The sequence below is a fragment of the Podarcis raffonei genome, chromosome Z (assembly GCF_027172205.1).
Source record: "Podarcis raffonei isolate rPodRaf1 chromosome Z, rPodRaf1.pri, whole genome shotgun sequence".
Classification (NCBI taxonomy): domain Eukaryota; kingdom Metazoa; phylum Chordata; class Lepidosauria; order Squamata; family Lacertidae; genus Podarcis; species Podarcis raffonei.
The window spans coordinates 12,705,175-12,722,851 of NC_070621.1; the positions used below are offsets into that span (position 1 = coordinate 12,705,175).

General features: G+C 44.3%; 1 protein-coding gene across 14 annotated transcripts in view; it reads left to right on the plus strand.

The window, feature by feature from the left end:
- The window catches only part of MAPKAP1 (MAPK associated protein 1), a 185,212-nt gene that overhangs the window by 78,284 nt on the left and 89,251 nt on the right, over positions 1-17,677 (plus strand). For 10 of the 14 annotated variants that reach the window (XM_053374364.1, XM_053374367.1, XM_053374362.1 and 7 more), the window contains 4 exons: positions 778-954; positions 11,787-11,828; positions 13,926-13,994; positions 14,123-14,232. In XM_053374364.1, coding sequence (XP_053230339.1) covers positions 778-954; positions 11,787-11,828; positions 13,926-13,994; positions 14,123-14,232 — 398 coding nt within the window. The remainder of the gene's footprint in view (positions 1-777; positions 955-11,786; positions 11,829-13,925; positions 13,995-14,122; positions 14,233-17,677) is intronic. The other 4 variants (XM_053374365.1, XM_053374372.1, XM_053374369.1 and 1 more) reach the window with 2 other exon arrangements.

A 17,677-nucleotide genomic window follows, 5' to 3' on the forward strand; every position in this document is an offset into this window, starting at 1 on the left:
TGCTTTATAAGTATAAAAACCAATGACACAATTATTAAAATACACATACCTATAATTAAAATATGCAATAAAACAATCCTGTTAAAACAGTAAAGCAATTAGAACAGGAGACTCTGGTTGAAAGATCAAGGGAATGCCTCTGTAAACAAGGTGTGTCTTCAAAAGCCAGCAGGATGCCAGTGATGATGGAGCCTCTAGTATTTCAGCAGGGAATGCATTTAACAGTGCATACCGTTTGACATTATCTTGTGTTGGATCATTTCGGAAAATTTGAAGTATTGCCTATTTCCAATAAGCATATTATCCATTTGTCTCCCCTTCTCTGACCCTTGCGGTATGAGTATTATTTTTTAATCATTTAAATCACATTCTGTGAAGTTCTTTATGTGAAGTTCCTTGAACACTCTACATTGTATCAGTACTCCTTATGACAATTCTGTAGTGTAGGTCAGCATCATTACCACCATAAATAGTGAATTTGTGGCAGAGGTGAAATTTGAACCAGGAAGTTCCTAATGCCACGAGAAGCAGTGATGCCATTAGTTCAGGGGTCTGTAAAAGGTGGAGAGGTCTATCCATGGCTATTAACCATAATGGCTAAATAAAACATCCAATCACTCTGTACACTTGAAAGTACCTTTGAGGAAAAAATTGCTGAGCATTACTGAGTGCAAACCCGCTGCCTTCTCCCTTGCTAAACTTTTTTTTTATAGTGGAAAGCAATATACAAATGTATTAAACCTCAACCTGAGACACTCTTCCTTTCATTTGCTGCAGTGAAAATGTCAGCGCTTACTGCCTCCACATTGCTGAGGACGATGGTGAGGTTGACACAGACTTCCCACCCTTGGATTGCAATGAGCCCATCCACAAGTTCGGCTTCAGCACACTGGCACTGGTAGAGAAATACTCTTCACCCGGCTTGGCAGCCAAGCAGTCCCTCTTCGTCCGGATGTGAGTTTGCACAATGGCTTCCCCCTTCCTTCTCTATCCCTCTTTCTTTATTTCCTTAACAATCTTGGTGCATGGGACACTTCCAGACAGTCACTGTTTTCGGGGGGATTCAGTCCTACGCTGACTGGCAAACTGAGATGGTGTTACTATGCTTGGTTGGCAGAACTCGCACAACAAGTCTGCTTTCCCAAAAGAGCTGACTTTATTGCACTAAAGAATAGTGACGGCAAAGGCACTAGGAAGCATGGGATAACACTCTGATGCGGCAGCACCTAAGCTCCCCACAAACAGATTGGGATAAATCCTCATTAAATAGTCAGTTGTCAACTAATCTCCCAGCAAACAGATCAGGATAAATACTCAATACTCAACAGGTTGCTCAGGGGAAACAGCCATAGTCTTCCTCAAGACCACCAGGATGCTGCTTTCCATATTTCAGGGTTAATTTACTATTAACTTCTTTCCTACCTTCGGGGCAGCATACATTGTCAGAGGCACCGTGTCACCATTGTAAGAGGCACTTTGCCTCTGAATATCAGTTGCTGGGAATCACAGATAGGCAGAGTGCTATTGTGGTCTTATGAGCTTCCCACACGTCTGGTTGGCCACTGTGAGAACAGAATGCTGGACTAGATGGGCCTGATCAGCAGCCTCATCTTAAGTTCTTGTGTACTCTCTTTCTCTACTTACCAAAAATAATGTTCTAATATTTTTGTTATTTTTTTTAAAAGCCATGTAACCTGCTCATAAGTTCACACACCAGCTTCCATTTCAGAATCTGATTCTAAATGGGCTTGCTTTGAAGGACAAAAGCATGCCATGGCATCCGATTCAAAGACAGCACTGATGGGGGTTTAAATCTCATAGGACTGATCATTTGCTCAAGTGCTGGAAAACCCAACAGCGTGGATTTAAATGTATTCCAAATTCCATCCATATGCTCATTGCTTGTTCACTGGCTCTTTTTGTCCTCATTGCATATATACATACATATATGTAGATTCCATGCATATGTGTGTGTTTGTATGCAGAATTGTACTTTCCATTTTGTTTCAGCTGCACACATTTTCACTGTCCTGAAGAGTTTCTGGCCCTAAGGACAGAACAAACGTCATCCGCATAACTCAGTGCTTGCAAATCTGACTCTGTTTCTCCCTTGGCAGGGACTGTGTCTGGGGAGAAGTTGAGGCTTTCCATGTGTCTGTCTTGAAATGACAGAAGTAACTAAGGGGCGGCAGGGGGGAGGATGGATGGCTTTGGTCTGCCAGCCGTGTGTGTGTGTTTTTAAGTGCGTAAGGTTCTGATAGATCCAGAGATTGAAAACTTGGCCCAGTGGCATTTTCAACAGGCCTAAGAGATTTGCAGTTCAGCAGAAGGCAGACTTGAATGTACATTGGGGCCTAAGCTGCTTAGGCCTTTATAGGCAAAAAGACAACAACAACCTCATGACCAAACACTAGAAAACTGATATAATAAAGCTACTTTTACTGTTGGAGGCAGGAATGCTTCTGAATACCAGTTGCTGGAAGCAACAGAAGGGGAGAGGGCTCTTATGCTCAGGTCCTGCTTGCGGATTTCCCATAGGTATCTGGTTGGCTGCTGAGAACGGGATGCTGAGCCGGATGGGCCTTTGGCCTGATCCAGCAGGCTCTTAGGTTCTTAAGCAGTTGCTCATTCTGTGCCATCTGAAGCATCCATGTCAGCAAACGAGTTAGGGCCATCGAGGCCTCTGGTTGCCGATTACTGCTGCTTCTGATGTCTGAAGCCTGTCCGTGCATTGTGCTGAATTTGTTCTTGAATACAACATGGTCAGCCAAGCTAACAATGACAGAGCCCCGCTTGGTGGTTGCCAGTTCTGGCATGGCATGCTTTGGCAGGAAGCACTTTGCCGAACTTTGTTCTCTTGAAAAGTCCTGCCAAGGCAAACCAGCAGCCACCAGAGTTTGTTTAGAAATACCTGGTGGCAGAGGTTGGAACGTCCGTTTGATATTTCAAGGCGAGAATGAATGTCTTTGTGGTTATGGAGAGTAGTAAATAATTGAGTTTGATTAGGGAGAGGCACCTCATTATCCCCCCCACCTGTGCCCAGCTGGTAGGGGAGGGTCGAAATGAAGCCATTAGCTGTCTCTCTTACTGGCATCTCAAAGCGCTCAAATACATCTGTGTCTTATTTTCTTTTCTGGCACAATCAGTCGAGCGAGCTAAGCAGGCATGACCGAATTTGGCAAGTTCCAAGGACTCTGGCAAAGTTACACAAGGAGAAGACGGAAGGGCAGCCATCCTGGCTTTGAATGCGGCCATTAGTCTAGTGAGCTGATGGCTTTTGGAAGACAATCGGCCGGGACAAAAAGGAGTTTTGTCTGTCCAATGTCAAGCGCTAAGCTCCCCCGGCAAGCTGCTCTCATCAAGTGGGATTTTTCAAGCCAAGTCTTAACTGAGCATACACCGCCACATAAGCATATCTGGTAAACTGGGATGTGGGTGTTTAGAAGGGGCTGCTCTACTCCTCTTCCATGGTCCTGGAAGGCCAGGGTGGTGTAACAGGTAGAACATTGGCAAGAGTTAGGCAAAAGAGACCTGGTTTCAAATCCTGGTTGCAGTCATGAGGATGACTTTGGGACAGCCCTTGACTCTCAGCTTCACCTGCCAGACTACAGCTCAGTGATAAAGCAGCTGCATTGCATGCAGAAGGCCCCAGGCTCATTCCCTGGTGTCTTCAGGTAGGGCTGCGGAAACCGTGGAGAGCCACTGCCTGCCACTGTAGACATCCCAAAGCTGGATGGACCAGTAGTCTGATTCAGTATAAGGCAGCTTCTTATGTCCCTTCTAAAACCAATGAAGCTTTTCCAAGTTCTGTATCTCTGCCTGATCTTGGTAAAAGACTGGATGTGAGCTAATAAACTGAAGCTGAATCCAGACAAGGCAGGGGTGCTCCTGGTCAGTCACAAGGCAGATCAGGGAATAGAGGTTCAATCTATTTTGGATGGGGTTGCACTCCCATTGAATCGTAGAATTGTAGACTTGGAAGGGACCCAAAGAATCATCAAGTCAATCCCCTCTTAGTTCAGGAATCACAGCTAAAGAATCTCTGACAGATTGCCATCCAACCTCTGTTTAGAAACATCTGCTTAGGTTTGCAGTTTGGGTGTGGTTCTGAATCCAGCCCAGAAACTGGTTGCCCATGTTTTAGCAGCAACCAGGAGCACTCCTCAGAGTATACAATATTATTATAATTATACTATGATAATAATTAGGGGTGCATTGCAATGATCAATCCAGATCTTTATGTGTCACCCTTTTAGCTGGATACCGTATTTTTCGCTCTATAAGACGCACCAGACCACAAGGCGCACCTAGTTTTTGGAGGAGAAAAACAAGAAAATATTCTGAATCTCAGAAGCCAGAACAGCAAGAGGGATCGCTGCGCAGTGAAAGCAGCAATCCCTCTTGCTGTTCTGGCTTCTGGGATAGCTGTGCAGCCTGCATTCGCTCCATAAGACGCACACACATTTCCCCTTACTTTTTAGGAGGGAAAAAGTGAGTCTTATAGAGCAAAAAATACGGTATATTATTTTCTGTGCACATATATGGGCAAACAATATGTAGTGCTCAAATATCCCCCCCCCCTCCGAGTGGCTTAAGTTGTATTTTTCTTGCTCACTGTTCTTCTGAAACTGAAGTACCTTGCATTTTCAGTATTCCCAAATGCTTAGCTTTGGTGTATACAGAACTCTTCCTCCTCAGTATTATTCCCGCACATCTTCTCCAGAGTGACCCTAGGAACCAATAGCCTCACTGGCTGACTCACCTATCTTCACTCTGATTGGCTGAAATCAAAGGGTAGGAAGATTACTTCTCAGTGGCTCTCCTTTCATGCAGATCAGGTGGGTGTAGAATGCTGGAGACAGGGGCCTGCTGCAGAAGCAGTAATGGGTCTGCGACCCAGGATCACTACACCTCTGCCAGGAAGTTAGTTGACTGAAATAGTAACTGGGGGGGGGAGGCAGTGATTAAACAATTCACCCCTCTTCCCAGGGAATTATGGGAATTGTAGCTCTCTGAGGGCAATAGGGGCTTTCTAGCAACCCCCAGTACACTTAAGAAGCTACAGTTCCCAGGATCCTTTGGGGGAAGCCATGGCTGTTTAAAGTGGTATGATACTTCTTTGAATGCATAGTGCAGACACAGGGCCTTGGTTGGCCTTTCCCTATCCAATACTGTCTCCACCAGCAGCAGGCCCATGGTGAATGCAGCAATCATGAAAAAGTTTCCCCACTGCCTTAGAGACGATAGGCGAAGAATCAGCCTCTTGTCTCCCACTCCCCTCTCCCCCCCCCTTTCTTCTTTTCCCTTAAAGCATTAATGGATTTGCCCAAGCCAGGCCTAAGGGTGAGCTGGTGTGCATTTTTCCTCCTGAGGTGTGGACGTTCTCCTCGCTTCTCTCTCTCTCTCTCTCTCTCTCTCTCTCTCTCTCTCTCTCTCCTGCTTCTCTCCCCCCCCCTTCCTTCCCCATTTTCCCTCTCCTGAACCTTGCCACCCTGGCTCCGGCGTCGAGGCTGTAAAGGAAGATGGAAAGCCAAGTTACCTCAGAATGATCACTATCATTAACATTCACGGGGGGTTCACTCATCATTCCTGACTGCACAGACATGGCAGCCACTATGAAGCGTCCACAGGTGTAGCGCGATGATACATATTACATTGTGCCACAATGGATTTATGTATTCTGTAACAAAAGAAAAGTGTAATGAAAAAATACAGAAGGTAATCCTTTATTCCTCCACCACGCAATTTATCAGTAATGCCGGCGGATGATAAGTGCCAGGGATTTTCCTTTGCTTGATTTAACCTTGTCACTCAGGTATGTTTTCGTAAAATGATTGGGAGGGAAGAGGGTTAGAAGGAAGCCAGCTGTAGGGGGTTTTCTTCCCTTGGTCTAATTTCTTTTTTAAAAAAATAATAAACAAACAACAAGAAAAATAGAGATGGCATGGATTTTTAATGGGTGAGGCAATACTCAATCCACATTGCATTTGAGACTGAGACCTCTCTTCTCCCATCCCACCCCAGCCAATCCCTCTCTTATAATACTGTAGCTCGGGGTAAAATGATTGGCCGAAAGTTTGGGATTGACATGAGGAAGGGAAATTTTGCACACTGCTGGTAACCTGTGGAACTCACTTTCACAAGGCGCAGCAACAGTTACTGGGTTAGAGGGGGCAGAAAACCACAAGCAAAATGATCATAGGGGTACAAAGGTTGCAGCATTTGAGTTTGTTTGTTTTTTAGTTTAGAGAAAAGGTGATTTAAGAGGTGACATGATAGAAGGTTATAAAATTATGCAAGGCGTACAGAAAGTGGGTAGAGAAGAGTTTCTCCCTGTCTCTAAACTCTAGAACTTGCGGACATCCAGTGAAACTGACAGTTTTGGAAAATTCAGGACAGATAAGAAAAAGGTACTTCTTAACCTAGTGCAGAGTTAAACTATGGAACTCGCCACCAGCCTAGATGGCTTTAAAAGAGGATTGAAAAATTTCGTGGAGGATAAGGCTACTAGCTACAATGGTACTAGCCTCCATAATCTGAGGCAGTAATGTTTCTGAATCCTAGTTGCTGGAAACCACAGGAGGAGAGAGTACTCTTGTGCTCTGGTCTGGCTTGTGAGCTTGCCTTCAGGGCATCCAGTTGGCAACTGTGAGAACAGGACAATGAAGTAATTGGTCTTTGGCCTGATCCTAGTCAGTATTCTCTATTCTGACCAACTCTATACTGACAGTCTCTATACAGACTGACTCTGGGGATTTAGTCGGCAGCCTTTCCCAGCCCTTCCTGGAGAAACCAGGAATTGAACATGGAACGTTCTGCATGCAAAGCAGGTGCTCTACTGCTAAAGTGTAGCTTCCTGTGCTTGGCATTATAGCTATGCTGCACTTTGACTTCCGCTAGTGGTGGAAGCAGTAGGCTTCTGTAGCAGAAGGCCCATCACCAAGTCACAATAAGAGAGGAAAGATGTTTCTAAGGTATAGGGAGCTGCAGAGAATGGTTCAAATATCATGCTTTGTACTAGACCAAGTTGGCTACCCTTGACAGAGACAGGAACTTCTGTTGGCTGCGTGATCTCAAGATGGTGGTTGGGGCAAAAGAAGGTGAAAGAGAGAAGGTGCCGTTTTAAAGAGTTAGGGGTTTTTTCCCCCAACAACAAGATAATACTGTATTGTGCAACATCTAGGAAGAGATAAAGAATCCCAGTTATAACGGGAAAATGGAAAGGGGTGTAAACAAGCAAAAGAGGTAAGGATTAATGGCACAATGAGGAAAACCTGAACTAGAAGGGTAGAGAAAAAGAGAGATCTGAGTGTAGAGAGCACACCAGGAAGACAGGAAGGAGGCACTGCCAATATTCCATGTACTCCTGAAAAGGCAAGGACTGTGGTTTCTGCCCAGGACATCTTCGGGAATCACTGCAGGCACTGGATGTCCTGGTGCTGTGTCCCCCCCCCCCCTTTCCGACAACACCTCCCTCCCTTGCTGCTCCCTGGCCCTTCCAAAGCTTGTCATCCCTCAGCTCTTGGAAGACCGACATCATGGCCCTGTCTGGCCAGGCTCCAGAACAAACATCCCGGCGTTTACAATTTCAGGCTGCACGTTATATTCTGCAGCCGTTGCCAGGGCCTCACTTACTCAAATAGTTCCACTAAATATAGTCAAATGCAGGGCTTTCTCCTCTCCTCTCCTCCACCAACCCCCAGCTCCTTGGCCTGTGCTTCCCTCCCCGCTTTTTTGTCTTTCTTATTTTACTTTGATCAGTAAAATAACCTTTTAAAGATTGGTTCTGGGATGGGCTCCAGGTTCTGAGGTAAAGGATGGCTGGGGTTCAGCCATGATTCAGTAACGGAGTGCTCAGAGCAATTAACTTGACAGCTTTCAGGCCATGTTGCTCACAGAGCACAGGCAGGCTCGAGCTAAGGCAGGCTTTAGCAGGAGACTGTTGTGTTTTTACTCTTGGAAATGGGGCTCTTTTTTTGCAGGGAGTGTTCAGGGAAGGTGCCTCTCTGCACAGAAGCCCACAGGTAGGAACTGAGGGCAGCGGCATTCTGCCCTCTCGTGCTTTCCAGCAGCTGTCATTCAGATACATCCTGCTTCTGGCAATGGCTGCTAGCCATTGATAGCTATTCCCTGTGCCTCCTCGTAGAGCTGCCCCCCACTGACTTCCCTGGTAGCTCAGAGACTCTTCATTTAGGGCCAGTTCAGAGGATCCAAGTTGTAACTCTTTTTCTGGACTGTACCACTTTCTGGCTATTTATGAGGAGTGAGGAGGAATGCATGTAGAGTGCATGTAGAGGTGAGGAACTAGCATGTCAGGAAGAAGGCTGAGCTAAATAAACCCTTCTCACTGGCCTGCTAGGTGTGTTTGTTTGTTTAGATGGTCCAATATTCAAATACAAAATTCCCCCATTACCAAAATCTTGGAAGTGGTTCAGTACAGTGAAAAGCTTCGCTGCTTGCTTTTCTTGTGTAGAATCTGTTGCTGTGATGTCGCAGATACAGGCTTAGACAGCTTTAAGAGAGAGAAAAGCCCCATCTGCACTTTACTTTTAAAGCAGTGCCATACCACTTTAAATGGTCATGGCTTCTTCACTTAAAGAAAGCTGGGAACTGTAGTTGGTTACAGGTATTGAGAACTGTTATGAAACCCTTATTCCCCTACAAAAAGCTACAATTTCCAGAGTTCTTTAACAATCAAACTTAGAGGACTCTGGGAATTGTAGTGCTGTGTGGGGAACCATGACCTCCTAACAATTCTCAACACCCTTAACTACAGCTCCCAGAATTCTTTGGGGCAAGTTATGGCTGTTTAAAGTGGTATGATGCTGCTTTATATATTGCGGATAGGGCTCTAGACACATCCATGGAAGAGGTCTGTTGATGACTATTAGTTAGAATGGCTGTATGGAGCTTCCTAGTTCAGATTAGTGTCCTATAAGAACTCTCTCAGCCTAGGGGCCACATTCCCTTTTGGGCGACCTTCTGGGGACCAAATATCTATAAGTGGTGGGGCCAGCAGACCAAAGCGGGTCGAGTAACGAAAGTAAATCTTAACCTTTGTACGGTAGACTAGTTCTACACACTCTTCTCTGTCCTCCCTCCAGACAAGCAAGAGGCTTTATTGGAGTTGAAAGATGCATTCCAGCCAGGCAAAAACATTCATTTGCCTTTCCTGCCTCTTACAAGTAGAATGCTGAAGCAGGTGTGCCTTTAGTCTGATCCAGCAGGGCTCTCTCCTTATGTGCGCAGATGTTAAAAACGCAACAAACGTGCTAAAAATAGGTACAGATATTAAAATGTTTTGTGCAAAAGTTAACATTTGCTGGACCTTTGGTCTGATTCCTCAGGGTTCTTCTTATGCTCTTTATGATGGTATAAATTTCTCCTGGCTCTTCAGGAACTACATAAGAATGTAAGAAGTGCAGGCTAGATCAAGCCAGTGGTCCATCTAGCGCAGAATCCTGTTCTCACAGTGACCAAGCAGATGCCCCAGTGTTGGAAGCCCACAAGCAAGACCTGAGCACAGTACTAATTCTCCCCTTCTGCAGGTTTTAACGCCTGGTATTTGATAGCCTTCTCCTCTGGGAATTTGTGTAATCCTCTTTGAAAGCCATTAGGTTAGTGGCCATCATTGCCTCCTGTGGATGCTTAAAAAACAAGGGGTGGTGCTTAAAGAACAACACCTTGGCCACTTCTGCCTATTTTTCATTTTAACTCTCCCCTTCTTACGCCTTTTCACCTTGGCTTTCCTTCCACATTTCAACTCATTTTCTTAATGTTTACTTTGGATTTTGGCTGAGCATTGCAATAAGTACCACAATGTGTTCTGCAGGCAGAGTTCTCAGACTTTGCCGGTGTAAGCTGACTTAAATGTCAGAGAAAGATTTGGCCTGTTCAGTATGTATCCAAAGTAAAAAAGCATCAAAGTTTATTAAATTGGGGTGGGTGGGTGTGCAGTGGAGTGAAGCCACCAGACACATGGAAGGTTTTTTGGGGGAGTATCCTAAGGGGTCTTCCGAGCGGCCATCATGAATGAGTAGAAAACAGCCAAAAGCCTTTTGCATTTAAATACTTTGTGGCTTTGAATTACAAATTTAATTGATTAAATAAGTTTACAAGTACAATCCTATGTCTTTTTACTGGAAATAAGGTCTGCTTTGCTCAGTGGAACTGACTCCCATGTAAATGTGCATAGGATTGAGACTTAATAATATTTAAATAGGCATTTTAGCCAAATCCTCCCCCCCTCCTCCTTATTTATTTATAAAAATATTTATATACCACCAAATCCTAAAAATATATCAAAGCGGATCGCAGCATTAAAAAAAATAAAAGCCATGCAATAAAAGTGTGAAAAAGTTAAAAACAATTCAAAAAGGTTAAAAAGAAGCTTCAATAAACCATTGTGTAAGGATGAACTTCTAATTGCCTACATAGGCACTTCTTGTTCTTCAGCTTGAAGTCCCCAAGTGCTTGTTAAGCGTTAGAACAACTTTGGATTCATTAGACCAAAAATAAAGAGAAATAAAAAGTGAGAGCGGGTTTATATATTACTCCCTTCTGGGGCTGGTCAGAGTAGAACCCAGAATGCCTCAGCTGGGTGCAGAGCTGCCCCATGAGGGAAATCACCAGGACTACCGGTTGGAGAGTCTCACTGGGCAGTGAAGACCTGTGAGCTAGTGGAGTGGCTTGGCCCATCTAGCCTGTCTTCTCAACAGGAAGGGCTTGAGTTCAGGCTGGAACTTTGCCTAGACAGCTCTTGCCTTTCCTGGCTCTGGCGTGTTCTAACCCTGACTCCTGATGCTGCCTGCATATAACTCAGCCCCAACAGCATTTCAAAGATCCAGTGAAGGCTGTTTTCCAGAACTGATGTAAGAACACAGGGGAATGCCTTGGAATGCAGGGTAATAACAGGTGAGACAATTGATCCATCTAATTCAATACTGTCTTCACTGACTGGCAGCAGCTCTCCAGGGTATCAGTCAATAAGCCTTTCCCAACCCTGCCTCTGGATTTCAGGGAACATACCTTGGACCTTTTACATGCAGAGCATCTTCTGTACCACTGAGCTACAGCATTTCCTGTAAAAAAGAAGTAATATTCTAGTCCTGATAAAGGGCTGATTTAAATAAGAACACAGGAAGCTGTCTTAAACTAAGTCAGACCATGGGCCTATTTAGCTCAGTATTGTCTATATTGACTAGCAATGGCTTTTCAGGGTTTCAGACAAAGGACTCTTTCCTAGCCGTACCTGGAGATGCCAGGAACTGTACCTGGGACCTTTTGCATGCTGAATTATATAACTGAATTATATCTGTACAACAATAATCTACTCATTGAGGAATCCTCAAGATATACTCCTAAAATATTCCAGATTTTCCCAAAACCGGTTTTAAAGTCATTAATAGATAAATTTTTTAAAAAATAAAAGGAGTATGTCTTTGGACCGTGTTCTCTATTATTGTTGGATCAGAACTGTGCACTTACTTTTCTTCCTGTCACGTAAGGTGTTGGGCACTGGTGAAATGTCTAGAGCTAATTCCAAATAATAAGAAATTTATTATTTCTGTCCTGCTTATCTACTGATGATCTTAGAAGGTCTAATAGGGTAGTTGTTTATTTTATTTTTTTAAATTGCAATACAAATAAGCAATTACCCTGTTTTTAAAAAGAAAAAGCCACGCACTATAAAATAAATGGCAGAAATTAGCAAGAATAAGCCTCTGAAAGTTGCTTCTGGGACAGTCTTGTACATCTTGCCAGAATGATCTCATTTTTCTCTGCAGAGCTTCTGGGTCGAAAGCTGCACCTGGATTCCCCAGCGACAGGTACTGGGGACAAACTCCAGATGTGTTGGCATAATCTGTTGCAGCAAAAACAACAGCATTGTGGGGTACCTTAAAGACAAATATTTTTATCGCCTCCTGAGCTTTTGTGGGATTGGAGTCTTTGTTGGGTGCACAAAGCAGTCTAAAATAGATTTTGTTAAAGGTGTATTCTATACCCAAGTTGTGTAGAGATGGGTAGATTCAATCCATGTTTGGGTAATTAACAAAAGAATTGAGTGGGTGCCTAGATTAAAAATGTGGGGCTTTGCATACTCTCTAGTGGGAGAAAGCCCCCAGCAGAGTTTAAAACACTATCAAAGTATAGCATGGAATGTATGCCATTAAACCCTTTTGCATAACCCATGTAATCTACTTTAAAGCTCTTGCCCCACCCCCACTCCTCTAGCATTGAACAGTTCACACACACTTAAGTAAGTTTAAAAGCTTTACTTACTGAATCCAAAGGACTGATTCATGTGCTGTTCCATTCAACGGCAAGGAGAACACAGGTTGATTACTTGTGCATGCAAAATACACAATATAGTTTTAGACCTGTGGCCTGAACTTGGAGCAAGTTCAGACACATCCATCCTGGTCAGTTACATGGTTGGCAGGGAAAGTGAGAAAAGGAACTAGAATAAGCTTTTACTTCCTCACTCATGGAGGTGAGAGGGTGTGACCTAGCTAAGTCTAGGAACAGAACTCTTTGGTCCCTACATTTGACTGCAATTTCCCACAGTTTGGGCTCCATCATGGGAGCGTGATCCTATCGGAGCCCCTTAAGGAGGCCTCACCTGCTGCAACACCGTCATGCCATCATCCCTGGCATCAGGGGCCCCGGGAAATCCAGCTTTTCCCAGGGTACCTAGGTATGGGTGTCAGGAGCCCTGGGAACCACATTTCTTAGAGTCTTTGTCGTAAAAGCCATTGCCATAGCAGGGAGGGAAGTCTCCCAACAGGATCTCCTTCTGTCACATCCAGAGAAGTAAATAAGAAGGTGGGTGGATGGAGGTATTCTGCAGATTAGACTACAGTCAAAGCCAAAGGATTCATGCTTACCTCAGTTTGATGATGAAAATTAACATACCAACGAAGTGCATAGTCAGTAAATTTGCAACTTAAGTGCATTTAGCTTGTGCAATCCCACCCAACATTACACTCACCTTGTGAGAGTGTTCAGAGGTGCTGGGAGAATGTTTTGACTATATGCGATTTTGGCCTTATGCTCTATCCCCAGAACATAACCTCTACATAAATTGAGATTTGGCTGCAAGTCCAAACATGGGCATTGCAGACTTCAATGACACCCCCTAATTAGCTGTGTCCTGCTCCCATCTGGGGGCACACAGATAATTTCAGGATTTTGTCTCAATAAATATTTCTCACTGCAGCCATGGGGCATCATATTTGTGGCAACTCAGCATTGAAGCAATATTTCTCAGTCCATGCTGAATTGAAATTCAATTGGATCACGTTTTCTAATTGCATTGCAACTCAAGAAGTGCTGCGTTCTTCATTTGAGCTCTGTGTGCACCCATTGACCCTTCTATTTAGAGCCCAGCTTGGGGCTACTTTTAAAGACCTCCTAGAATTTGGATCTGGTGTGAAATCAGACTCCTCATCAGCTTCAGGGAACTCTGTGAAACCTCTGCTCTAAGAGCTGCATTGTTTGCTGGTCCAATTGAAGGTGTTGATCTACATGGTTTTGTCTTGCCTTCAGTATATTGTTCTTCCTCTCCTCCACTGGCCTTAAAATGCTGGATAACAGTCCTAAGATTTTTCCTGAAGCAAGCTGCCCTCTGGTGACTATTTTGCAATAACATGTGACACAGATACAGATCCTTTATTATGTGATCATAGACCCAAACAAAATAAAACTAACAACCATTCAAGTGAGTTATCTTAACATACAGAATACATTAAAGTGGGTTGTAATGCATAAATGATATAAAATAAGATATACTACATAGTACCTTAAAATAAGGAAATTAAGAATGAGTTATAAATAAATAACGTAACATAACCGGATTAAAGATTGTAATACATGAGAACAGCAGTGGGACAGGATGTTTTAATTGGAGGATATTTCCTTTTCAGTTTTTTTGCAGCCAGAAAGAGAAATCTAGCCAGGGTCTCTGTTAATAGTTTGTTCAAATCTGCCAAAAGGTAGGCCAGATAATATTACATGTGGGTGAGGGTTTGTGTCTGTTTGTGTTTGTGTGTGTGTGTGTGTGTGTGTGTGTGTATACACATAAGTGCATGCGTGTCACACTCTCCATTTCTGTGTCTTGCAGAAATGCTGCACATGGATTCTCACTTATCCAGGTGGACAGCATGAAGGTCACCATGAAGGACATCTTGCAAAAAGCTTTGAAGCGGAGAAAAGGATCCCAGCGAGGCTCAGGTGGGGCTCTCATTATGCTCATTTTGGAAGTAGGTTAGTTTGTTGCTGGCATCTTTAATACCTTTTCCTTAGAAGCCTACTTCCTGCTTTCCTTTGTGGAAAAGTTCTAACTTGCTTTTCCCAACGAGTGCAACAAAGGTAACAAAGGCATTTTAGACTCTATTCCCAGCTGTTTTTGTTGTACACAGGTCAGAAGATCCTCCGCCATATTTCACAGTGGGAAATGCCAACTGCGATGAGAGGAGGGTGACGGCCCAATATATCCATAGCAAAGCCCCGGTTCCTGGTCTTGTGATTATTATCACCCACTTTGTAGTAAACGGCCTTGTCGGAGTAAAGACCGCAGGCCAGCATTCTCTGACTGCAACAAGCTGGGAATGTGAACGAGCCTTCACTTCTCACGGTTTATGTACACTTTTTTAAATTAGTGTCAGAGAAAGATATGAATTGAAACTGTAAATCTATAGATATGTCTCTGCCCAATGCAGTAGTACTTAATAACAGAGAAATAGGTGCATTCCAGTGCTGTCAAATATGCCATTGTCTTTCCAAATGGCGTGTACACCAAATCTCATGAAAATCGTTTGCAAGCGTGTTGCATTAATATCACTGGACCTGAAGGCTGGCTGAAGTGCTGCTTTTCTCCTCTTTAAAGTGGGAGCATCCAGCAGCTCAGTACTCACTTGACACTAAACCATGGTTTGGTACTATGTGGATGAGCTTCAGCGAGGCCCAAGTGAAGTGCCTAACTCACCCCCCTTGCCCTCCCCTCCAAGTTTATTCCTGGTTTCAAAGAACCTCAGCCTATGACAAGTCCTGTGTTAAATGAGAAGAGCCTGCTGGATCAGGCCAGTGGCTGCAGCCTGTTTTCATAGAGGAGTTGCTCCATCCCTTGTGTCGTGCACTGGCTGGATGCAGAGGAGTGGGGGGAAGGCACCAGGTGGGGAACCCCCAAGGGAACCTCCAGGGGACGAAGGCTCAGAGACAGGGGAGTGGTGTTGGGATGATTATGCATGTTCAGAGGGAGAAGAGGGAGAGGCTTGGGAGGAGGAAGTGGTGGAAGAGGCAACAGGGTCTAGTGAGCAGGAAGAAGCTGGGGCAGATAGTCCAGAATTTTGAGCATTTAGGAAGACTTAAGTGTTTGTGCATGTTTCATGTTTCTTAAAGATGCACGTAGGGGCTGGAGCCTACCACTCATTCTGAATAAAGGGGTTTACAGTCACTTGTCTTCAGGTGTTCTCATAAGCAATGCTAGGAACCATCTTTTATTTCTGACTCTCGTAAATTGAACAAACGTGCCATGTGAATCAAAGCACCTGGGTTTTTACATATCGCTCTTCCATTTTTCACATTGATTTGCCACCCCTCAGATGCAATGCACTGGGAAGTGAAGGCTGTGATCCTTTGTGCACCTACTTGGGGAAGGAGCCATAGCTCAGTGGTAGAACATCAGCCTTGCATGCAGCTGGTTCCAAGTTCAACCCCCAGCATCTCCAAACCAGGCTGAGAATGTCACCTGCCCCAAAGCTTGGACAGCCACTGCCAGTCAGTTTAGGCAATAGTAAGCTAAATGGACCAATGGTATGACTCCGGATAAAGCAGCTCCCTGTGTTCCTTTGTAAGCTATAATCTTTTGTAGCTACTGAACTTGGGCTGACTTACTGTTGTAGTTATTGTTATTATTATTGTTACTACTCCAAGTGCTTCAATATTCTTATTTTTATTTTTATTCTTACTACTGTTACTGTTTCCAAAGCACCTTACATTTTCTGAGCACTGTACTGTACATATATTGAAATAGTAGCACAGTCCCTGCCTGTAGACTCACAGTCTAATTCAAAAGCAAAAAGGAATGGAGAGTGAAAAATGTTGGAGCAGCTGCTCCTTTTCTGTCTAGTAGATGGGCCAGATAATTTTCCACCTTGCCATGATGTTGTTTCTGGGACGCAGGGAGTACAAACTCCTGTATAAATAAGCATAGGATTGGGCTGTGAAAGCTGCTGGTGGTTTTGCTTTAAAGCTTCCTTGTGATGCAAAGCTTCATTTGTGTCCAGAAAGTCCTAGGTTCATTCCCCAGCATCTCCAGGTAGAGCTGGGGGAGACACCCTGTCTGAAATCCTGGAGAGTCAGAGTAGGTAAAAAGGTAAAGGACCCCTGGATGGTAGAGTGCAGTCAAAGGTGATTATGGAGTGCAACACTCATCTTGCTTTCAGGCCGAGGGAGCTAGCGTTTGTCCACAGACAACTTTTCGGGTCATGTGACCAGCATGACTAAACTGCTTCTGGTGCGATGGGACACCGTGATGGAAGCCAGAGTGCACGGAAATGTTGTTTATCTTCCCACTGCAGTGGTACCTATTTATTTACTTGCACTGGCATGCTTTTGAACTGCTAGGTTGGGAGGAGCTGGGACGGAGCAACGGGAGCTCACCGCGCCACACAGATTCAAACTGCCGACCTTCCAATCAGCTAGCCCAAGAGGCTCAGTGGTTTAGACCACAGCGCCACCCGTGTCCCTATAGTCAGCATAGACAATATTGAGCTAGTTGAAACAGTGGTCTAACACTCTCTAAGGCAATTTCCTATACTTGTACTCCCTAACTTTAGAGTTTTAAAAGTAGTCTTCTTTGCAAAAACTTCCTTAGATGTCCTTAGTGTTTAAAAGTACACAGAAGCTTAGAGTCTCCCTATTTTAAATTGTGGAGCAACCAGGTTGGTGCCTGCAGGCCTGTGCTTTTCCGTCCAGTGTTAAGCAGGCATGCCCTTACAGCCCTAACGCTGAGAGAATCTTTCTCAACATCAAGAAATAATTATGGTGAGAAATGGCACAGGGTCTTGTCACGCCACAAAGAACTTTAATATAAACCTATCTATAGACTTGGTAGGAGATAAGCATCTTGTCTTGGTTAAATGAATGAAACACTCCTTATTCTTCCCTTGCCCCCCTTCACCCCCCCCTTTTAGTTTTAACTGCATTGGAAAGAGAACATAATTCCCCGCCCAGCGTTCTGTTTAGAAAAAGTAGTTGAGCACCATTTCTCTTTCTCTCTCTCTCTCTCTCCCCCCCCTTCTTCAAACGAGTCTATAATCTGTCACGGATTTAATTAGCTATCTTCAGATGAAAGCTGAAGTTTTAATAAAAGTTAGAAGAGATAACACAGCGAAGGACACGGATGAGCTGTCTCAAGGCCATATTCCAGGGGAACGATAAGAGCTGTAAAAAATGGCAGTGTAGAGCAATTGAATGAAGCAATGAAAATCTGATTCTCGTAAAAAAAAAAGAGGGAGAGAAAGAGAAAGAGAGAACGGGGATGCTGGTAGGGTACAGTTGTAGATGAGAACCTGCTAGCGTCTGCAAGCAATTTGGCCCCACGCCAGACGTCATCGTTCACCCTCGGCTGTTGGCGCCGCGGTCCAGATGTGCCAGCCGCACGTCCCGGCTTTTG